Source organism: Oenanthe melanoleuca, chromosome 13 (assembly GCF_029582105.1).
Source record: "Oenanthe melanoleuca isolate GR-GAL-2019-014 chromosome 13, OMel1.0, whole genome shotgun sequence".
NCBI lineage: Eukaryota > Metazoa > Chordata > Aves > Passeriformes > Muscicapidae > Oenanthe > Oenanthe melanoleuca.
The window spans coordinates 6,661,464-6,686,506 of record NC_079347.1 but is presented as its reverse complement, the minus strand read 5'-3'; the positions used below and the strand labels follow the sequence as shown (position 1 = coordinate 6,686,506).

General features: G+C 41.0%; 1 protein-coding gene across 2 annotated transcripts in view; it reads right to left on the bottom strand.

Moving 5' to 3' along the window:
• The window catches only part of RNF145 (ring finger protein 145), a 46,012-nt gene that overhangs the window by 4,967 nt on the left and 16,002 nt on the right, over positions 1-25,043 (bottom strand). For both annotated transcript variants that reach the window (XM_056502440.1, XM_056502441.1), the window contains exons 3-8: positions 22,879-22,987; positions 13,892-13,983; positions 8,852-9,087; positions 5,254-5,429; positions 2,467-2,607; positions 1,265-1,447 (exon numbers count right to left, since the gene is read on the bottom strand). In XM_056502440.1, coding sequence (XP_056358415.1) covers positions 1,265-1,447; positions 2,467-2,607; positions 5,254-5,429; positions 8,852-9,087; positions 13,892-13,983; positions 22,879-22,987 — 937 coding nt within the window. The remainder of the gene's footprint in view (positions 1-1,264; positions 1,448-2,466; positions 2,608-5,253; positions 5,430-8,851; positions 9,088-13,891; positions 13,984-22,878; positions 22,988-25,043) is intronic.

Below are 25,043 nucleotides of genomic sequence, written 5' to 3'. Positions count from 1 at the left end.
ACAAGAGATCTCCAAATTAAATCTTGCAGCTCTTCTTCATGTTTTTGTTAATATGTTGTGGAGCAAAGCTCCTTCATTTCATCACCAGATTTAACCCTGCTGCCTTTAGAAGTATATTCCCCAATTCAGAGATTACAAAAGAAGAAATGCAGCAGGACCTGAACATTTATCTCTGCCAATCCTTATTCTGCTCCTATCATCTACTTCTTCCTAATCTCCTCCCCAACCTTAACACACCATCAATCTTTTTACAGCCACCCATTTGTGAAGGCTTTCAGAATATCTCCAGTAATTTACTATACTACCTCTACTTGTTCCTCAGGTTGTATTTTAACCTCACTTAGCTCTGGAGATGAGGTACAGAAAAAGTCAAAGTATTTGGGGGCACAGGACAGCAGCACAAACTGATTAATTCAATACAGTCTGAAGAAACATCAGAGTGACTTTGAGGTCTGCAGTTCTGTGTCTGGAGTGAGGGAGGAAGGGAGAGCTGAAGTGGAATTTATCCTGTTTCTTGCTGATTTAGAACTCCCTGGGAGACTTGGCAGAAGAGTTAAAACTCGCTATCCCCACAGTCTGCTTGTTTAATCTGGGCAATTGCTCCTATCCTGGCTCTACTCCCTTTCCCCCTGTTTCTATCCTGGAAGTTAACTTGCTGCACACAGAACACCTCTAAGCTGAACAAACTTTGCACATAAACAAACCTTCTCTGGTTTTGTTCACCCACAGGTTACAGAAAGGGAAGAGACAAACGCAATTGACAAAGATCGAAACAGATTAATATGAGAGCACCACACAGCACCAATACAGCTCCTCAAAACACAAATGAAACTGGACAATTCCACACAATCTAAACATGTGGGACACTAAGGCAAACCTTCCACCTCTTATTTTGTGCCAGTAAACTTATATCATTGTGAGATCACAAAAAATAGGTTTTACAATATCTAATACAAGATCACTCCTAGAAACTTCCCACCCTCAATAGCTGTGTGAGATCACTGCTTTAGAGGGAAACCCACCCAACTGCAGAGGAGGTTAAGAAAAACCATTCTGCAAATCCACACAATGGAGTGTGGGTGGGGACAGAACAGTCCTGGATTTGCTTAACTGGAACCACAAAACTAGAGAACTTGGACAAGAAATCTGCATACAGAAAAAAAAACCAAGGCAACTTTACAAGTACTAAAAGCCATCAATTACTAGTTTATCACCTCCTAAAAGAGCATTGAGTAACTTTCAGTTTAGGAAACCAGTCTCTTACTTGTCCCTTGAGGCTCCCAATGCCAAGACAATGGGATCAGCAATTTCCAGCATGGACTGAAGGATGGATGCCACCACAATGAAAAGAATAATACTGAGCAGGAACGCCCGATGCACAACTTGGAGTTCAATCAAACCTGTCTGCACGGCCAGGATCAGGAGTGTGACTCCTTCAGTCATCCCCCTGCAGATCAACACAGTCAAAAAAACAAACAATCACATCTGTCTCAATGCTGGTTCAAAAGTACATCTAGAAACACCAGGAAATAAACTGTCTGCATCTGTCACAACCTTTCATATGTCACTGGTTTTAGGTTTCACTGGTGTCACTGGAAGGCTTTAACCAGAAAGGGATGTTTTCAGAAGTGCTGGGCTTAGGAATCAGCAGATTTTACTCCTGACAAGCAAAATGTTTGGGCTACATCCAGCTCAGACACCACCCAGTACAAAGCATTTAAGGACCCAGTTTAGGCAAATTACCAATTTTGCCATTTTTCAGTTTATTCCCCCTGTACCTAAACCAAATACAGCTGTCCACTTCCTTCTGTCTTGGAACCTCGGAGTGACTTTAATCCCTCACCACAACTATTTGATGCAATAAAGTACATGCTTCACCAAAAGATGTTTTTATATACACTACTCTTATGCAGCCCCAATTTATACCCTTTTTGCTTCCACATCTTGGGATCCTAAACATAAAACATTATTTCGCAAATGGTCTCAACTCTGTGAGTAACAGGAAAGGTAGTGTCAGGATCCAAACTTCATATTAGACAAGTTGAGACAAGCCTGAGAAAAAGCATTTTGGCTACTTCCCATAACAATTTACAAGTAATCCATACAATGCTGTGTTTTAAACCTCACAGATTAGTAATGTTTCATACATGATTAGAGGGGAGATGAGGAAATGAAAATAAGAAGTGTTTATATTATGCAAGCATGTGAAAATTTTTCAGTGATTCATGAAAATAAAAGCAATTGTAAATCCCAAGTAAGAGCACTGAATTTGTGCAGAAAGGAACCATTTCCCAAGAAGTCCGTGACAAGTATTTTCACCTCAAATCTTTTCAATGCACACACACAGACTGGCATACAAAAATCATGTCAAAAGGTCAAGAGCCAAAACACAGCAATGCCAGCCCTGTATTTTTATATAAATCACCTTTCTATCTATTTCTATTCAAGAGACACCGAGGCACTTACCTGTTCATAGCAGGATCATTCATGAATGCTCGGTAGCCCTGCAAGTAAAACTTGCAGAGAGTCAGAACTCCCAAAGCCACAAAAGAGACTGTGAAAACCAATCCCAGCAGTGAGTATGGAGTGCTACAGCATTCGGCAATACTGCCAGGAGAGACAGGGAAAGAGACAAAAAGAAAAGGTTGATCAGTTAAGGACAACATGATGAGCTCTCCTCTTGTCCTGTAAACTGTGCAAAAGCAAAATTTGAGCGGTTTAATGAAAATGTTAGAAGTTCTACACTGCCATTAAGTCTTCCAATAGAAAAAAAAAAGATGAGATGGGTTTTATTACTTCTTTCCAAGATGTAAGTTCATTGCAGCTCCCCGTGGAGACAGGGCTGTGCTGTGACATCCCTGCAGTCCCCTCAGCACAGGGCCACGTGGTGGCAGTGTCCTGCTGCCGCTGGGGTTCAGAGCCACGGGAGAGCCCAAAGCCTCCCCACACTGAAGTCACTCCCTGCAATTTCACCCAGCACCACAAAGAGCCAGGTTAAAGCAGACGGATTCACTAAGGCACGTTCTCCTCCTATCCATAATAATGCACACCAATATCAAACTAATAAACCTTGGGAGACTGGAGCTTTTTGTGAGCATCCCTACCAGGCCCAGGTGGGCAAAACCTATCTGAATGGCTGAGCCTGAAGCAGCAGAAAAAGACAGCAGAGAAGACTCTCCTTCAGCTGGTCTCTTCTTCTCTTTTGCTACAGCTAAGTCCCAGAGATCGAGAGCCCAGACTTCATCTGACAGCTCCATCACCCACTTTCAGGCTGCTCTTCTACTGACCTCTGTCTACTGTGGTACTTGAAGCAGCCAAAGCCCCAGAATGTGCTTTGGGTTTGGAAACACTGCCAATGCCAGGTAAAGATGAAGAACCAGGTGTCAGCCAGGGGTTACACATCTGGAAATACTCATATGCATAATCCAAGGTAATACACTGACACATTCATTAAAAAAAAACAAATCTTCATTTGTTTCTCAGGACAGTAGTCTTGAGAGAGAAACTGCCATGGTCAAAACCATGTCCTGCTAATTAGCTGAGTGATGAGTGAAGCAGTCCAGTGCTCTGACAAAAGCATTTTGAGGAAGCAAATGCTTCAAAAATAAACAAAGCTCATCCAAGAGAAATTTACTTTGTCTCTTTTAGTGACTACTTAAACCTGAAATATCCTTTGAAAGCAATTCACTGCAGAACATGTTGATGTGTTTACATACACTATTTACAGTACTTCTGGTTGGCCTTCCAACTCTGCCTGTTTACCAAGCCAAAGGGGGGCTGAAAAAGCTTTTCGATGTTCCTGCTGTACAAGATAGTGAGAAACAGTATTTAAAGCAGTTATTTATGTAGGGTGTTTGAGGAACTCTAAGTTTTGTTTCAAAATAAATTATCAGTAAACAAGAATCCTCGTTTTTCTGCTTTTTTGTCAGAGCAATGTTAGGACTCTTCTTAAACTTGATCTACTATGGGTCCCAGAGGAGCTTATGAGCTCAAGGGATGCCTGGGAAGCTTTACTATGTTTATGTGTCAAGAATAAGCTTATAAATTGTCCCAAAGAGCTAAACTCTTCACGGCTTCTCAAAAATCACAGCAGTTACAAACCCATGGAAAAGATTTTGAGAGGAACAAGAAATGAACAGGAAGAAAAATTTCAGACCCCAGTGGTTTAGTTAACAAGCAGGTAACACAGTGCTTCTGCATAATGCAGGGTGACACCATAAGCAATTTGAATACTATATGCAGTAAAAATCCTTGGCATTTCTCCTTAATGATAATTAATTTTGACAGCTTACAGGATGGCACCATAGACAGATACAGCAAGGCAAGAAAAAGCCCAGCAACTGGAAAGTCTGATTGGAAAACTGTAGTGATGACTAAGTTACTAATCAAACTGCAGAACTAATGATGTATGATCTCTAAAGATTCTGTTCTGTGCTTGCTGGCTGTGCTTAGACAACTCTTCCCCCTCTTTTCCCCACCCCACTAAGGCACTGCACCTGCCTAACCCAGCTTCTGCAGCATGCCCAGCTCCTCTCTGCCCTGCATTCCTGCTCCCTCTGTATGTACAAACAGCTGAAAAAGACATGTAGGGTCCAGCCAGGAGAATCCCTCAAATGCTGCCTTTCAGTAACAGCACCAACAGAGACCTCTATCCTTTATCTTACACCCTTTAAACCTCATAAAATTTTATGGCCTATAAAACTTTTTCTGTTTTTACAAATCCAGTATCTTTCTGATCTTTACAGTCTGCCACATTAACCACTGGGCTCAAAAGTTGCTCTGCGAGTTGGGTGTTTTGGCTGCTTGGATGAACTCAAAAATGTGCTCCACACTAAAATGATGAAGCAAGACATCCAAGGCTCAGAAAGCAACATGATGATCATGAATAAGATACCAGATGGACTGAACTTCAGCTGAAATATCTCAGACTTAAAACCAATTTATACACTGAAAACAACTTCTGGACTAAACCTCTAATTATGGCTACTCCTTCCTCAAAGGACTATTTTGCTTTCTTTGGGAGCTCTCCACAGTTCTATTAATGTCTGCTCTGAATGAGACCCATGCCTTTGCAGGACAAGATTAACAGGGTTTATATGCATGGTCACTGCAGTAAGGACAAATATTTGTTGGGTATCCAAGTGCAATAAAGCAAATATCCACATCTCATCTCATCTCTAAAAGAGCACAGACACTCATTTCAGAAAACAGTTCAAACAGAAAAAAACAACTGTCTGGAGGCTCCTGAATTACCTGGTCAAGAAGAGGAAGAGGAGCCTCTCTCTGGAGGCAGGCTGGTCCCGTGTACTGAAATAGGAATAGATCTGAAGAGCAAATAAGACAAGCCAAAACACCATGAAAAGCACAGGGACCACCAGCTGGTTCCACAGAGACATTCCCAGTGCCAGGAGCCCATACACCTCCACCACCTGGGAAGACAAAAAGGAAATCTGTTATTGAGTCACAGCACTTGGGATTTGATAACAAAAGGAAATACAGTCACAAGGAAGGCAAGGATACTCCACATGACATCAGCAATCCCACAGGAAGAGAGGAGGTACATCAAAGTACAGTTTGACAAAGGCAGAGCTCAGGTTCAGCAGTGACATATTTCCAGCCTGTCTGGCAGGAGGCAGAAGTACATGACTCCAGCAGCAAACCCTCAATGTCCCTTCCTACAAACACCTGGCTTGGAGCTGCTCCCTGCAGCCCCTCACAGCTAGAGGAGTGAGGACATGTGGCTCTGGGTCGTGCCAGCCCCTCAGATCCTCTTGCCCACTTTAAGTCACAGCAGTGTTGTTTTCTCTGTAGCTATTGCCAACTCACTGCACACATTAGACACTGAAATGAGTCATACCATTAAAAAAACAAAAGTAGTAAATCTACTTTGCTGATCTGTTCTTAAGGAAAAACTTAAAACCTCCCACATTTTATGCTTAAGTATCTCAAAAGGATCACATACCTAATCTACCAAATTTGAAATTCATGCTTAAAACTTATATTGGAAGACTCTGAAGCTCAAAGTACTTTCTTTGCATTACAAAGACTAAGTTACAATCATTTGCAAGAAGCTGGAACTTCATATAGCTGGACTTAGGTCAAAAGGAAACTGCTCATAACTACTAATTCCTCATGACCTGCTTCCCACAATGACATAAAAGCCATCATGGCAAGGAAATTTTCAAATATGCTAACAAAGCTGACAAGCATAAGGGACCTGCTGCAGCACTGGGGCTGATGGACAAGCAATATGCTGCTGGCAGGGACACAGTGCCAAGCTCCTGCTTTGCTCACAGACTTGTCAAGGAAGTGTATTTGCCTGGCCTGGGAGCAGGCAAGCAATCCTGTGCAGCTCCTGGCACAGTGCTCCACCACGCTGGAAAAGGGTCATGCCACACTCAAAATGCAGATTCATAATGCTGAGACATTTCTGGCATCTTCTGCTACAAGCAGGCAGCCAAGGTTCTGGGCCTGCTATTACATTATACCACTGGGCACAGCCTAACAGACACACAAACACAAAAAACTGAGCTGGTCCAATATTAGGTCTTTCAGGAAACACTCCTGGTGTTTAACATCCCAATATTCACTAAGTTTTGACACTGATATCAGATCCAGCCTGAAAGAGCTGGATTTGTGTGTAAACACCAGGCCAACACTGAAAACCAACAACTGCTGAGTTATAGCACTGGAAATACAAGCACAAAAATATTCTAGTTGGAATGGAAATAGCCTCCTCTGGAATACACATCCAGGCTTGATTTGTAGCAGAGTTGCAACCAGTCACATGAACACACAATGAGCTGATGTTTTTTCTGCTGTGCCAGGAACACAAGAGTAGCAAGCTCTTAAAAACCAAAAATCCTGGGTTTTGCCAGTACAATGTGAAGACCACTTACAACGATTCACTGCAACTCTATTACATGTATTTAGAAAAGCAGCATCCAACAGTCTTATAAACTCAGTGCCATATTACAAATTTTCTGCCATTTTTTTTCTGTGTTCCCAAGGGAAAAACATCTTATTCTCTCTGCATAAAAAGCCAGGAGAAAGAGTATGATCAATGTTCAAAGCCCAGGAATACAAGGAATACTTCCTCATGATTACTGTAATAAAGCCTGGCATGGAAAGATTTGAAATACTGGAATGGGGCAGGGGCAAGAAAATCAATGCTAGAGATGAGGAAGAGGCTTGGGTAATACCAATATTTAGAACTCAATTCTGACAAACAAACAAAAAAATCAGCAAGAAACTATTTTTCCTTTTCAACCTGGAATTTATTTGCAATTAAAACATTTGTTAAGATGTTGAAGTGTTTTAAACGTAAGTGTCTAGTAAAAAACAGATACAGGTCTCAAATCCACATCTAATCTGAATTTGACTTCAGGAAGCCAAACTGCATCCATTAATTTACATAGAAAATGGAAGTGCTCATTCCAACCTTGTGCAAGGCTTTAAGCTGTACAGACATGCAACTGTTTTACCCCAAATGTTGCCACTCCTGCACAGCAAGTATATTTCTATTCTCACTAGAAAACAGGATATTGATATTTGCCAACCAGCTCCCAAATCCATTTTTAAATCAGCAAATCTACAGGCCAGGGATATTAGGAAAAAATTCTTCACTGAAAGGGTGGCAGGCATTAGAAGAAGCTGCCCAGGGCAGTGTTGGAGTCACCATCCCTGGAGGGATTTAAAAGATATATAAATGTGGCACTAAGGGACATGTTTAAGTGGCTGCACTTAATGATCTCAGAGTTCTTTTCCAACCTAAACAAATCTGTGATTCCATGGACGAGGTCAGACCTATGGTAGGTGCTGTACAAACACAGAAGCATAATCCTGCTCTAAAGACCAACTACATACAAAACAAATAACCAGACACCAATGATCAACATGACAGGCTGAGACCTTGGCACAGCACACACCTCCTGCTGCCAAGTTTTTGTTTGTGTATGACAGATATGACAGCAAACAAGAGCTTTAAAGAAGGTTTTGAAAGAGCTTAACAAGTTTGTTTTCAGGCTGCTTCTGGATTGAGGAGCATTTTGAAGGCAAAAAAACCCAGCAGATTGGTTTGAAAAAAAAAACAGGCAGTGGAGAGAGCTGAAACAGTGGTTCAGTCAAAAGCCAAGCAAACATTAATCTTTGTATACTGAAGTATACAGAATCAATGTGTATATATATAATGTATTTATATAAATATATTTCATATAAAAAAACAGGAAATGTGATGCTTCTGTACCACTGAAAAAGTGTCTTTTGAATGAAACATGTATCAGATATCAAAGCATTAAGAAAATGGAGAGGTCAGATCTGTGTTCAAGGTCTCAGTAATGTTGCTGCTCTAAAGAAAACACTACAGACTTTTCAAATCACTGTGCAAGTTACAAATCACTAAGTCAGTGGTTATTAGAGTGAAAATCAGCTTCAGTGTCACTCTAAATTTAACACTTCTATAATTACAAACACTTTTCATACAGAAAGCGTTTCTTGAACAGCTACTACAATGAATGCCCAGGGATTACCTTCCTCCCTTGATAAGGCTGCAAATAAATTCCACTCTGACACAATCCTGTCTTTTAGACTGGATTTGGGAAGGACTAAGCAAAGTGGCCATGCTCATCTGCCCAGCAGCATAATTCAGGCTTACATCTTAACTGCTCACCCATCCACAGCACCATAAATTAAAGAAAGAAGATGCTATGGATAGGAGCTTATTCGGTTGGCTAAGAAAGGATGAATTAGCACACAAAAACAGGTGCATAGAAGACAGCTAAAGTGATTTTTTTTTTACTTCTTTCCTGCATAAAAGGCTCAGAAAGCAGAATGTTTACATCCACCACCTTACCTGGACAAGCTCCCTGTACGCAGACTTCGCCAAGTTATAGGGCACCAGGAGATTCGATGCCAGGAAGTAGAGAACTTCCAAGCCGGTGAAAATCATGGCGAATTTATTGATGATGACGATGGTCTCGAGCGGGACGAGGCAGAGGCGAGCCAGCAGAGGGAGCATGTGCGCCGAGAAGAGCCAGATCTGCTTGGTCTTCATGACGCAGGAGCAGAGCGTGCACACCACCAGCTGCCCTGGAAACGCGACACACCAGTTCAGAACCAAGCTGATTATCCCCTTCAGGAAAAAGCGCATTTTTAATACGTTATCTCTCCAGAACACCGTTATCAACATCCAGCATATTATGATGGTTGTAACTAGGACATCTCTGTTATGAAACCAGGCTCCTCTCCGTGTTTGCTGGGTCACTAAAGTTACCCTTTCCCAAGTGCACACGGTGAATTCTTTCACTTCCCAGATTAGCGAGCTGTGAACCCAAAACACATGCAGAATCAGATTAGTAAATCCCCAGGAATAAATTATACAGAGGATAACCCAACAAGCCAGCCCTCTTTTTCCTCACCACCCCCAGCTCAGCTGAAATCCCATCAGTATCTGTACACACAGCAGCTTTTCTGAAGCCCAGCTACACTATTTCATCCTGACCTACACAAAAAAGCAATCAGAGGTCCCAAATGGCTTTTAGAGCAACAATATTTACACTGTCAAGAGGAATTACTGGCCAAGAACAGCAAAAGGAGAACAGCCAGGTCAGCAGCTGAGACTTCAATAATTTCATAATGCCCTGAGGCAGTTGCTCAGAATGATCACTGAAGCTTGCAAGTGACAGATAATTAACAACTAAATTTTGTGTAATAGCTGGTGGGGACACAAGCATGAGCACATCTCCCCCAAACACCCAAAGATTTGGAGGGTGGTATTTCTAAAGCACTAAGACCACCTTCAGTATAACTGCTCCGATCACAGACACTGAAGCTGCACCCTTGATCCCAGAGAAAACTGAATGGGGCAATTGCCTGGATAAGAACAATCATCACTCATCATTTTGCAGTAAAGAAGACATTTATGGCATATTATTTGAAAACAGGCCCTTGTTCACAATCTATGTTAATTTATATCCAAATGCATGGTACTAAACTCAAGTGCTGATGCCCTGGTTTGGAACTCCCTCCATAACGTTTGCATTTTGTAACTCTCCCTGAAACCAGGAGCTGGCCTTAGGAAAAGAGAGGAACCAGACCAAAGCCAGTAACATCTCTAGGTCAGCATGAACTCCATGTGCTCACATAAGCTCACTGACCTTGTAAGCCCTGCTGGATGGGCTGGGGAGGGAAGCTGTGAGAGGAGAAACAGCAGTACCAGGGTTTTGCTTTCATTCTGCCATGCTTCCCTACCTGGGGAAGGACTTCTGCTTTCAAAATAACTGCAACTGAGCTGAAAGCAATCTCTAATCTCTACTACTTAAGCATACGAAGTTCTCCCTCCTTCAGGCTGTCCCCTTTCAAGCTAAATTCCTACTGTCAATTTGATAGATGTATTTCTGAATTAGCAGATGTCACTGCAGAACAAGCACCCTTGCTCTCAGCAAGACACTATCAGCATACTGGGCCTTCTGAGCCTCAGAGAAAGTTACTCTACTCATCTCTTCAGACGTTCAGCACACTCCAGCTCTGAAGCATTCTCCCTCTGCTTTGTTGTTCTCTGCCCACACACACGTTGCTACAACCCTATTTAAGACACCACCAGCACACTGCTGTGCTGTCATATTCAGGAGCCTGGCAGGCAGCTTGCGAGGATTTCTGCAACTCATGGTAACTAAGGCAACTCAGCTTCACACACAAAGGGACACAAACACCAGCATCCAATGTGTTCTTCAGGATTTAGTAAGAGTCATCATCTAAAATCAAATACTGCAACAGTATCACATTAAACAATCCAGTGCTCTCTGGGATGTCTCTGGAGCTCTCTGATCACAAATTAGAGCCTCTGAGTTCAGTCTCAGCAAACAGCAAAACCTGCTTTTCTCCAACAGCCATGTGCAGAGTGTGCTGCTCATCCCTGCTCAACTCTGGCCCTCCCACCCTTTTAATTTAATCACTGATCAAAAGTCACTTGTCATGGGAAGGAGAATCATACACACCATCAAAGGAAATACATGGAGCATTTTCTCTGGGGGCTCCAATCTCCTCCCTGAAATGTGCACCTTGTCAATTCTAACCCCCTTCAGGAAAGGCATGAATGTCTCCAATGGAGCTCTGAGGGATGGTACTACCTATTTTAAACTGAGGTAGCAGCACCTGAGCTCAGGACAGCCAATCTCTCTGTGCAGTACATCACACTTCATCTGCAGGTGGGGCTGCACAGGATCAGTCACCAACGTCACACAGCAGGATAAGCCAGAGGAAATAACCCCACATGAAACATTTTAACACTTAAGGATCTGCTATGACTATCAAATCCAGATGAGTGTTTGAACCCTGTAAACTGAAATGCTGTGGTCTGAAAACTGACAGACACAGCTAATGAGCCCAACAGCTGCAACACCTCTGGAAGACACCATCCAGGGTCCTCTGCTAGGTAATGAGGCAATAAGGAAGAAATCCATTGTGTGAACTTCCTGCCCATTCCTTTCCCTTCCCCTAACCTCCACAGATACATTAAACATTGCTGACAGGTATCCAGAGCCTCTCAGCTCATAAGCTAATGGAAAATGTTCAACAAGAAAGCTGACATGCCCCTTGGAGTAGAGCAGCAACTTTATCTCATTCACAGTTTTAGAAAGCTGATGTTAACAAACTCCCTGGCTACATCAGTGGCTTACTCAAAAACATTGTATCCTACAGTTAATATAAAACCCCATTACTGTGCCATAGGAATGAGCAAGTCTTCCCAGTAGCATCACTTGCAAAACCACACAGCAGCTTCGAAAAGGTCACAGGCGATGTGCTCCTGAAGTGGCTCATTCAAACAAGGGGCCACCTCCAAACACATTTATTTCTTCCATCCAGCACTTAGGAACACATTATTATCCCTAGACAGCAGTCATCACACTGAGTTAAATGTTGGGGAAGTAATGACTATGAGATCCCATTCAGAAAGTATTAATGAATAAAACAAAGGTTATGTTTGTGAACCAACTGATACTGTGCATCATTCCCTTAATTCTGACCAGAACTTCAGGAACCAGAGCTATACCAGTAGCACCTTATTCCACTCCCTCCTGCACCTGCTTTGGTGCCTGTCAGCAGTGCTGCAGCACAACACCCTGTCAGAATGTGTGAGAAAAAGATGGAGCAAAGCACCTGTACATTCATTTTGTTGTGAAGATGACACCACTCAGTGCTGTGCATTCCTGAGACTCCAGTGAATAAACACCCTTGTATACAACAAATCTGAGAAAACATATTTATACAAAACACTGTCAAGCCTCACAGACCACTTTCACAAGTCTTCCCCAAAGATGACTGCTTGTCATCAAGACCAAAATTACATTTTCAAGTTGGCTTTGGAAGAATAAGGACAATTAAGAACGGGGATATTAAATATGTTAACACATACACATTTGGTAGTACAGTCACAAACACCTATTTCTGAAACACAATTACAATAAGGGGACACTTTAGTCTGATACTCACTGCAACCCAAAACTGTATTGAATAAAACCATTAACTTTTTCTCACTTGTTTTTAGTCCCTATTAAAACCTAGATGCAGCATGCTGGGTTTGACTCTTGGTTTAGTTTTTAAGTGTTACTGAATGACACAATGCCTCCTGACCTCTTCCTGCCCAGGCCTGCATGAGGCTTTGTGAAGCTCTTTGAGGGATTCTGCTTTCCCATGGAACCCTGCATTGCACCTGGGAGAGATTCACAGGACTAATTACAAACATTTTCTCATAAAAAACATGCCAAAGCTTTAGCTGTACTTTGGTGCCATTTGATGAGACAGGAAAATATATCTAGACATTCAGAAGAGAGAGGAAATGGTATCTAAATAATCTTTTCTTGAAAACTACCAGTTTACTTCTATTAAAAATATTAAAATCACAGACAAATGCCACAAATGAAAGTAAGGACGCAGGCAAACAGGAGATGGGTAAAATCTGTCAGACCTAACATACTGTAAAGTAGTAAACCCATTTTTATCTGCCAGTAGCAGCTGCAAGTAAACAGAAAGCAGCTGAGTTTTGCCAACAGTAGTACATGGCTGACTAAATCTGTCAATAATCTGATGAAAACCATAGATCTTAGTGAAAGGAATTAAGAAGATTTTTCTTCCAAGCTTATCTCAGGCTTCATTTTACAATACACATGGTGTGTATGTGTATTCCAGTATCCTCTCAGGAGAACATATGGTTTGCTGCAGCAATCTTAACACTGAATTTATTCTCTTCCAGTCAAAGTTCAAAGGGTAAGGAAACGCTCTGGAAGTCAAATTCTTCACAATTTATTTGGGATTCTTAGGTAGGGAAGTCATCTCTGCCATTAATCAAACAATATAAATGTGTTTGACTTGTTATTCCTTAACTCTTGAACTAGGAGTATTCTCAGGACTCTGTAAAAAAACCAGCAGCCTATAGTCCCATGCACACACCCACCAGTGTATTTCACCAGATTTTGTAAGAGAATGACAGTGTTTAGCTATAAAGCCAATAAAGAATTAATGTGTACAACACCTGAATTGACAAAAACATTACAAATGCACATAACTATTGAAATTTCTACAGTACTTTCCACATAAAGGTTATTATAGACACTCCAGTTGTTCTGAATCAGACTGCATAGTCTGAGAATAACAGAGGAGAGCATAACAAACAGACCTGGAAAATATTTCAGAGCTGCAAGTATGGGGTATTGGTAAATCAGTGGCATACAAAAAGCCAGGCAGGATACAGCTATCCTCCCATGCCTGTTGCATATTAATAAGAATCACAACAAGTTAAAGTAATAAAGGAGATTTGAAACCAGGAGGTAAAACATGCATAGGTTCCATTGAAGAGAATGAGAGCTCTCTCCTCTCAATTATTTAAAGCACTTACCTACTAAAGCAGTCATGAAACGGTTCATAGAGAGAGGCTCCAAGTACATTGGTCCTTCATAGCCTGATTCCAATTCACTCCTCACATAATCCCTAAAAAACACAAACCCACAAACTATTATGATCCATCTGATTCAGACAAGAAGCAATTTATTCATTCCACATATATGCAACTTCAGGGTATGTCACAGCCAATTAACTAAATTGCAAAAAGCAATATTAACACCAGTGTTCCAGCAGCCATGCTGATGGAAGGATCCAACTGAGGCATGACTTAAGCGAGAGCAGAATTATCTGTAATTAGACTCACTGGCAGAGCTGTAAAAATCCTTTGGGACATCTAAGCTGTTCTTCAGAGCATGGCCTCAAAACTGATTATTGACAAAGCCTCTTAAGCACCATTCCATTTTTAAGTATCCTTATTAAGTGTTTTTCTTCCTAACAGTGATTTCTTTTCCCACCAGCAACGTGGGAAAAAAAAAAATTTAGAGCTTGACAGAGAGACCTTCCAATTTAATGCTTATAGTATTTTGCACTTAAGGAGTTCTTAACATTCAATTAAAAAATAAGTATGAAGGAAAAGTAGCAGTCATGGACTAGAGTCAGGAAGAGAGTTGCTTCATCACCCCTTTGTCCAACACGATTTAGAAGTTTAGTCCTATCCTACCAGATACCCACAAACTGGCAAAACACTATTGACAGACACAGCAAGATTCCCCTCAGAAAAGGAGGGCTGGGAGGGTGGGCTCTGGCAACCAAAGTGAAAGGTAAGAACCTGAGGACCCGGGGCAGTTTTCTGCTGTTGCTGGTTATCCACTGGCTCTGCCCTCGAGTAGGTTAACACATCAACAGAACTCAAATATAAACCTCACACTAAGAGAAGGCATTTCACACCTTCAGAAGCTGATCCTGGACCAGCAGAGCAGGAACTCTGCACTAGCTCCTTAATTCTCTGCCATCAGACACCAAGCAACACTCCTGACCTTCCACATCCAGATCCCCAGCCCATTTTTCTACCATGCCCTGTGACCCTTCCTGCTCCACTGCAGGGCACCCCCAGCTCCTGCATCAGCAGCACAAAAACCCTGTGTTTGTTTCTCTGATCCTGTCCAGGATTCACATCTACCTGCACCACATCCCAGGAATGCCAGACAGACACTGGTCTGACCCTGCATGGAGCTCACACAGTCTGTTTGCTCCAGGGGCAATTCAGTTATTCCGTGTTTATTTTTATCAGTGAGGCGAGCCACACTTCCTGGGAACAGATGTAGACAAAGCACAGCAAAACAGGGCTGGAAACCACAGCCAATACAAGAATTGCTCTTTTTATTTCAGTGCAGAAATAGATGCAACTTAGTGCTACTGGGACCATTCACTTCTCCCCAGAAATGTGGGAATATACCCTGCTCCTAGGATTAGCTTGCTACACCAAGCAAAGGTATTCCCATTTTCACTTGCAAAAAAAAAAAATCTCTGGAATTCAAGATATAAATCTCAAAGTACTAAAACAAACACTTCAAAGCCTGTTCTTCATAGCTGACAACGCTGCCTACTCAGAGCAGCTTTTCAAGTGTCATAGTGTATGTGAGGTATGTTGAAATGAGTTCTTTAGACTGCAACCTACAATTAAAAACACATGAGGACTGAAAAGACACCTAAAATGACAATTCTAGACAGAAATATTCCCCCCTGTTCTCTGGGTATAGCTATGCACAAGTGCTTTTTTTTCCACCTTCCAAAATCCATAAGGTTGTAATCCTTCAGGCAAAGAGGTTTTTTTAAATTTATTTACAGCATATGGATTTTCTGAAAGCATCAGCAACACAAACAGGATAATCCATCATTTACAGAAGAGAGAAAAAAAACACAGCACTTTCAAGATGCTGAAGATGGCTTTTTGTCTCAGCAAAATCATGCTCCATCCTCAAATTTTGGGTGGAAACACTGGCTATTTCTATGCTGCTGGAAGGAAAGTAGTGAAGACATCAAGTTTCTTCTCTGTTTGTTGGGAAACAGGTTATAAAATCACCCAGGATACCAAGTGCAGCAAGATGACCTTACACAACTTAGCCAAGAGACACGAACAAAGCTGCACTTACAGTTGCTTCTTCAACACCAGAATGTGCTTGGAGATGACCCAAATTTCTTCAAGCTACATTTCTTGCTGTTGTCTGATTCAGTCATCTGCAAAGAGGTCTGCACTTGCCTGAATTCTCGAAGTAACTCTCAATTACAACGGGGTTTTAGGCCCACCAGTTTGGAGAAGCAATGTTTTAAGATCTAAATTTTTTAAACAGTATTTGTAGCTGATGTCTGAATGAGGAAAGTGAAAGCAATGATTCTCCTATTACCAGTACAAACACAAGGATCTTTTGGCACACACACCAATCAGAAGATGCCTCGAACAGCTGCAGTGCCATACAAGATGCTGAAAAAAGCAAGTGCCTGCACTCAATTTTGATCAATTAAAGCTGTATTAATCTCCAGCTTTTACATTTGAGGATTGTTCACTTTACTGCAGCAGTGTAAGAAAACAAGAATGCTAAAATCATTATTTACTAGATAATGAAATGACTGAAACTACATTACTTTGGAAAATTAGGATTTAAGAATAAAGCTTAGATCAGACTGCCCACTGTTGATGCTGTAGATGCATTCCCAGCCTCATTTAATCCAACTGTTGGCCTGTTAACAAGTACCTGTTGTGATCATTCTTCACACATGATCATTTTTTTATAACTGAAATACAAAAGGGTCTACCATTACTAAAAATATGCTTTATAATTGACTGGCATAAGGTATAGTGGTTATCTGACCTGACTTATATTGCTGACATTTGCTTTGGCTGATTAATCTCCACTGTCAATATCTAACACACTCTCATAGGTTTTTAATGTCTACAGTCAACCTTAAAATTAAGTGTATTTTAAGTTTATCCATAAGAAACAATTCAGTCTCTTGCTCCTGCTTCTCATTTTAAGCTCTGTGAGGCTCAACACACTTGGGATACAATCATAATAAAACTGCAAAACATGAAATAAGATAATGATGTGAATTACAGTTTTAGCATTAACAGTGTGTTTAATCCCATCACTTCTATTTTGCATAACTGCATCACTTATTTTCCCAATCTTCTTTTTGCTGGAAATGGGTAAAAGAAATGTGATTCTTTTAAGGAAGACATTTGTGCTACTACATATAAAATAAAACCACCATCCACCTTCCTTGTCAGGAGTGGCAGGACTGTGGTAAATTAATTTAGTTCCCTGAATTCTTTTAAACTGAATTATTTTAAGTTCCCTTAATTCTTTTGTCTGAGAAGTTTTTCTTAGGAAAATAAAACAAAAAACTGAAGTTGCTGGAGTCTTCAGCCACAAGCTGCAAGCTCCCACGGAGGAAAGCTGAACTTATCTTGAACTTCTGCTCAGTTACATGAAGGGGGACCCTGAGACCAGTGTGAATTCTGGGTCACAGCAGAAGCTGCAACTCAGGTAAAAGCAGCCAACACCCTCCTAGAGACAGAGAAAGAATCCAACAGGGAACAAGAAGTCCCCAGGAAAAAACCATCACTGGGCCAAGGGGTGTGTGCAAAGCACATGAAGAGTGGATGCAGGATGGCTGCATTGACTGCAAGGGTACAAAAGCTCAAGTGATTTCTGTGTTCTGGGCCCCTGGCTGCAGGCACTCAGCTCAAGCTCTTCCTGTTGCTGTGCCACTCCATTATTAAACTAATTTTTCTTGGATTTGGAAGCTGCTGTAGGAAATCAGATGGGATCTCAGACCACTTTCATAACTTCTTGTCTCCAAATATGCAAATGCATGCATCAGGTGAGTTCACTGGGTACCTCTGGAGAAGGCATTGAAGAGTGAGTGTTAAAACTCCCTAGGCAGATTTGGAGAAGGTTCTGCAGTGGGTTTGAGACCCTCTCAGTATTGGGGTGTGTTTGAGTCTCTCCCCTACTGCAGCTCACTCACAGCTGCACAGCCTGATCAGACAGTAATGTGCACACAGAGATGGGATTCAATTCCTCATGTAAAAATGGGAAATATAATCCTTTAGATACAAACTGTTGGCCAAATCTCAGACTAAGACTGTATCCAGCTGCACCTAGATTCCTCTCAACCTCGTGACTCCACAGGAGGGTCTCCCTGACAATCTTTTTTGCTGCTTTTTCTTTATTCTTTCTGGTAAAAGGGAACAAACTCAGCAAATAAAAGGGGATGCCCTTGGCCAAGGTATTGCAAAATTGGGAGAAGATTTATGGTACAGCTCAATTATCTAAAGAGCACACAGTGGCCTTGTGCCAGGAGGAATGGCCATATATTAGTAGGACAGCTGGTGGGGGCCCCAGGAAATTTGGCCACTACATGGAACTTTCAATCAATTAAGACTCACTTATTTACGACACTGCTTAGAGGATAAAAGCCCTGGACAAATGCATGGCTGTTTTAGGAAAAGAAAATTGGATTCACCAGTCTCATGTCAAACAAGAGGTGAGTAACCAGCCAGCTAATGAATGATGGTACTATGAAGAACTGATACTCTGAAGAGATGAAGTGGGACAGCTCACTCACCACTCTGGGTGCTGTCAACTCAGATGAGCACAGCTGCATGGCTAAGTACACAATCAATGCACAATTCAGTGTGCTATAAAGTTAACAAGACTAAAGAGGAGCTAATTCACATAGATTGTTAGGGGTTGGGTGACCAAAGCTCTGTAAAACCCAAAGAAGCAGCTCTCATTTTTTGTTGTGAATCCAATACAGCTCATGATCCAACTTTAATAGAGAGAACCAGCAAGACCAAAGTCAATTGGACACTGGATTTTAAATAAAAAGAATATTTGTTAATGTGATCTGTGGAAAAAGTTAATACCAACCACTGCCTCACTGCCCAGCACAATGAGCTTAGCCACCAGCCCTCCACAGATAAGAGAGGAGTTGATCCCACAAATTTCTGAAATCAGCAGTGACTCTTAGCAGCATCCAAGCAGAATTGTGGATACAATCTATGGTAACCACAACCATAAGAGAAGGGCAAGGGTGTGTCTTACACACTGAAATTTTTGAGAGAGAATTCCAACTGTGGTGGTATCCAGCCAATCTCCTATATAGCCTCAAGTAATAATGGCACAGCTTTTGTCTCAACAATATGCACTACATCAGAATACACCACAGACCCAATCCCTGTATTAGGACTGAATCATGATAGAACTGCTTTCTACCCACTAGAGCTGAGTATGGGACAAACAAAACAGTATCAAATGGCAGAGTGTCAATGTTGATGTGCATGTTGTTGAAGAAAAACAGGGATTTATTTGTGAAATAAAACCATCAAAGCTCAAGAGATTTGTTTTGACACTGAACAAAATGTCTGTCACTTGAAATACATTCCAAAGAAGCCCCTGAAACTGTATTTGCCTATGTTGGAAAAGGATGTGTCTGTGCAACAACTCTTTGTAATCTTATGTTTGTAAACAACATCACTGTAGGGACAAATAATCACTCAATTACTTCTAACTGTAGAAACACTAGGGGATGAAATTTTAATTATTCTGCTCCTATTATGTCCAATCAATGGTTACAGTCCAATTACACTTAAGCTAAAATTTACTACCTATACCCATCAGAATGAATCCTGCACTGGTGAGGAAGCCACTAAAACCTGATGACCTGTATCAACTGCTGGAACGTGTCCAAAACAATGGACAGAAAATTCCAGTCACCATTCAGTGCAGAAGAGATGCATCATGTCATGGAAAGAGTGAAGGAAGAGGCAGAACACTGCTGGTGGAAAATTCTCTTTGATTTTGTGAACAAAATCTTGTGATCACAAGAGTGATCTTGTTCACTCTGCTTATCTTGTGCCTGTTGCTTGTAATAACATTGTATGGGAGACTAAGGGTGATATTTAAAGACTTCATGAGTTCCTTCCTTCTAATTGCAAGACTTCATTAGTTCCTTCTGACATCTTAGCAGGAATGCCTAATAAAAAATCAGGATTGTTGTAAATCAAGTTTAGCTGCATTCTTTTAACTGTATTCTTTTGTCTGAGTGGCTTTGCTTAGCAAAAGTAGCTAAAGCTGCTGGAGGGTTTTAGACCACAAGCTCCAAACTCTCACCAGCTCCAAGCTCCCACCTAGAAAAGTCAAACTTATCTTGAACTTCTGCTCAGTTACATGAAGGGGGGCCCTGAGACCAGTGTGAACTAGAAGATAAGAAGGCCACAACTCAGCAGAAGCTGCAACCCAGCCAGATAAAAGCAGCCAACACCCACCTGGAGACAGAGAAATAATCCAACAGGGAACAAGAAGTCCCCAGACCAAAACCCACCACTGGACCAAGGGATATGTGCAAAGCACATGAAGAGTGGATGCAGGATGGCTGCATTGACTGGAAGGGTACAAAGGCCCAGGGATTTGTGTGCTCTGGGTCCTTGGCTGAAAGCACCCAGCTCAAGCTGTTCCTATTTCTGTGCCACTCACTTATTAAACTAATTTTCCTGAAACTGGAGACTACTGCAGGAAACCTAAGGCAAAGAGATTTCATTAAATTAGATTTTGGGTTTTTAAAGCTGACTTTTCTTTTTTCCATAAACAGATGGTATGTTATTTTCACCCGAATTGCCAGGTTAGCATGCTACATACAAATGTAGCATCTTCTGGGATGCTTCAAGTACTCACAAACATTATCTAAACCATCTTTACACATTAAGGTAATTCTCAGTTTAGCAGGCAAGGAAACAAAACATTAAAAAAATTAAGTGGCTTGTCAAGGTCACATAAACCTGGAAATCTGAAGTCAGAGCTTAACTATAAAATTCAGATGATCTTATTCCCAGACTTGCAGATGAAGTGCAAGCTATTTCTGGGGTGGAAAAAAAGCACTGAAAGCTGAAGTCTTTCAACAGCTCAGAATTTCCAGGACACTGCAGAGTCACAAGTGCCAGATGATTCTGGTCTTGTTCTATAATTTGCACTAACCAAACTGGCCTCAATGTAAGAACTCTTCATCGGTCTTAAATAGCATCCCAACTGGTACTGCATGCAAGCAAGTCCCTGGAAGTTCTCAGCTCTGAGCAGAATTACTAACAAAAAATACTGAAAAACAGTTTGCACATGTGACTACTGTATGTCTTGTTATGATCAGGCTGCTAAACAGAAACACAAGTTGGAACTGGATAGCTCTGGCAATAAGAGGAATGGCTCTGCCAACAGATATGTCTGTCACATATTACTATTTTCAATATAAAAACTAATGGGATTCAAAAATTCTTTTGTAAGGCTAATTCAAGTGTCACTCCCCACCATTCCCTGATTGTACAAAGGCTTCAGCTGAGAGCACCTTGCACTGTGCTTCCTTCCAAACCAAATAAGCCTCATGCCTAGGGAATGGGTAAGCTCACTCAGAAGTGTCAGCAGCTACATTTGCCTTGCAAAATACCTCGGGAATACTGCTGGACTATTTGAATCCATTACATCGTTTAATTAAATATATTTTTGTGCTACTTGATGCAAGATTTAATTAAAGTCTTTATTAACTCACTCCAGAAGCACCAAATAGAGAAAACCTAGTAGGAACACAGGCAACAGTCCAAGCAATAGTTACTAAACATGATACAATAAAGCCTATAAAGTCTCAAACCTCACAAAGCAACAGAAATCAGGAATTCCTATTACACAGAAATACAAACAAGGTATTAAGAGCAAACACACTACTATCCCTTAATGTATCAACCAAACACGTAACATCTTCTTTTCTTCTAAAAAATTTAAAGATCTGGAGTGGCATAAACACTTCCAACTGTAAATGTTCTGGACCAAAGCCCTGTGTCTGATGGGTATTTGTTACTAGATTTATTATTTCAACACTTAAATAATGTTTAGCTTGCTTTTTGTAATAAATAAGCTTTTAATCCCGTAAGAAACACCCACAAACTCCATCTGTAACAACTCAGGACTCCCCTGAGGATGACAAATAAAGCCTTTTTTCCTTCCTACCGAGGCAATAAGAGACTCGAACTCCTCTCTTGTACACTCATCCTTTTCAGGAAATCAGTAACTGTAACTCTGACAGCCACAACAGCGACATGTCAAATCATCACAAAACCTTCATTAACACTCCCCTGAACTGCAACATATCAAGAAAGACATTCCAGTAAATGCTCTGGAACAACAATTTTGATGCGGAAATAACAAAACTATCGCTTCCATTAAATCAACTGAAAGCACATTTTTAAATGTTTCCCATCAGCAGGCACCAAAATAAATCAGGCTCAAATCCATATTTTTAAAGCTTCCCATGCAAAGCCTTTAATGTGATGGCAGAGTCTTTGGTTCCAATTAAACATCGTGTCAGTATGAAAGTTTACACTTTCAACAGGTTTAGCTGGGGCCAAACAAAGATGGTTGATTTTGTCTTGTTTAACTCAGAGCTCTCCAGCCTCCCGCTCTGCCTTTTAGATCCAAAACACTTGCTTCCATTGTCAATTCAAATTTGTGTAATACATTTTAAGAATAAATTCCACTACTACTTTGCTTTTACTGGATTCCAGATCTCTATTTGCTCTCTCTCCCAGGCTGCCAAGAAACTAAAAGTAACATCCTGTCTGCTGTGTAAAACACCCCAGTGCTGAAAGCATTTTAGCTGAGCCACTGAGCAACTTGGATTACTGCATCAGAGGCCACATTTAGTCTTGTGCTAAGTGCTTTCTCTCCTTGGAATGGTGGGCATTACACTCCCCAGACAAGTAGCTCAGAATTCCTGCTGTATTTTCAGTGACTTCAAAGAACTACTTGACTGCATATTTAATTCTGTAAACTTTTCCAAAGACAAAGCAAGATATATTTAGGTGTCTGGAATAAAAAAAAAAAAAAAAAAAAAAAAAAAAAGGCCTCCACAACACCATTTCTAGAAAATATTAACAAAATAACTGCTATTTTTCTAATTCTCAAACCAAGGTAACAAAATTAACCCATATATTCTTACCTGGAAATTTGGTGCCCAGCATAAAGCAGCAGTGCAGTCAAAAAATACAGGTAAAGCTGAACCAGGTGTTGCCTTGGTAAAGTCAGGAGCACAACACTTAAGATGTAACCTGTAACAAAAAGCAGAACTTGATATTTAAAAAAAAACTAACACCAAATTAAAGTAATACTTAGTATGTTCACAATAAGATGGGGACACACAGGCTTTATTTCCTATTAGTCATATTAAAGCCCACTCCAGCCATCAGGGTTGCATAAATCAAGGACAAGACCTGCCAGAGCCTAGGATTTGTAGCTTTTTATCCCAGCAGTTCCTGCACTTCTCATTAGCATTTAGTGAGGCTGCTGAAAATGACCCAATGCAGATCCAGCTTTACTCTGTAAGACCACAGCCTGGCTGCTCAGCAGCCTCTCCAGCAAGCAAAACCCTGATCCTTATTTTCACAAGGATCTCACTCAGACCCAAATAAAGCAGTACTTTGAAGTCCACTCCATAAGTGGGTGGTGCATGTCCATACTCCTCCTTTCCAGAAAGGCTGTAGGTCAAAAACCCAGCCCATGGTGCCTTTACCAATATTTATCTCCAAGCTCTCTCTCCATCACTGCAGTGCACTTGGGCTATTTCTGAAGGTCAGCTCAAGTGCCTGGCACTGAAATCCATTTAGGGAAACAACCCAGCAACAGCCAACAACTTCCCTGAAGCTAAGAACAAAATGCTAGAGAAGAACATATCCTCACAGCCACATCAGTCATGTCACATTTAAAGTTTCATACATTTATTCAGCAACATCAGGCACAGTCTTTTTAGCTGAGTTAATTTATATTTTGAGCTTTTAAAATATATTTAATAATGCGACTCTAGATTAAGCACTCATAAGCAGTGGCACAACCAGGTACTATAAAACAGCTGGGGAACACAGCATGTTCCAATATTTGAAAAAGATACTATTTCAGAGTCAGTATTCATGAAGAAGTATTTCAAGGCTGCTTAGTATCTGCCACATTCAATAAGCCATCTCTGTAAAACTCTACCAACAGTTTGGTCTTCAAAAAGGTATCTTGCAAGATGCTCCTAAAAAGGCAACAGACCCATAGGATGCCAAGCAGAGGGAGATCAATTCAGGTAAGACAGGTGACATGATCAATGATAGACAGACAAAACCTGCTAATTTACCTTTTTAGAACACCAGTAAATCATTTGCATATTTAACATTAAAGATAATTTTTAAATCATCTTCATGAAGTGGATGTGACAAGTGGCACATTTGTCTCAGGATGTGCTTTTTAGAAAGCTGAAATAATTGATAATTTCATTTACTAAAATCAAGTGCCATACAAGTCACTAATTCTGTACAATATAACTTTGACCAGAGGGCTGGAACACCTCTCCTGTGGGGACAGGCTGGGGGAGTTGGGGCTATTCAGCCTGGAGAAGAGAATAATTTTTCTTTTGAGCTTTTTTAAAGGGGCCTGAAACACAGCACTCCATCAGCTTCCTTATAGCAACTGTTTTATACAGAATAACATGCTTCTACTTACAGGACATCAGATGTTCTACACCATAAGTTTTCTTCACAAACACCTGCATTTTCTGGAATTCCTGTTCTCTGTTCACCATCCTACTTCTACCAAACACACAGACAACAAGAGCAGGAACTCCTGAGCAGTCTCCATGAAAACATTTAACTACCTTGCACCACACCACACCTTCATGAGCCAGCTCCAGAGCTCTCAAACCATCTGTAGACATTCTTACATCTCTGTTGCATTCACCCTTTTCTCCAGATTCCTTTGTGAGGGACAATTCCCCCTGAGGAACAACCCCACAACCATTTATCATTCCAGCACATGAGTAAAATCTCTGTAAAACTTTCCTTCTCACTGTAGCCTGTGACTCACCTTCAGGTGGAGAACTAAATGGAGTTTATTATGCACTCTTTTATTCCTCTATTACTCTATAAATAGTTTTAGAATACCTGCTTACTGTATTTAAGCTCTGTCATCTTTACCTTATTCTATCACAAGAAGTCTGCTCCTTGGCCATGTGATGATGTACCTGAGCAATGGTAGGATCATTTCTGTAAAAGTAACACGTTTTAGAGGGCAGTAACAAAGTAATACATGGAAGGATTTTAGATATCACTGTATCTTCTCTACATGATCACA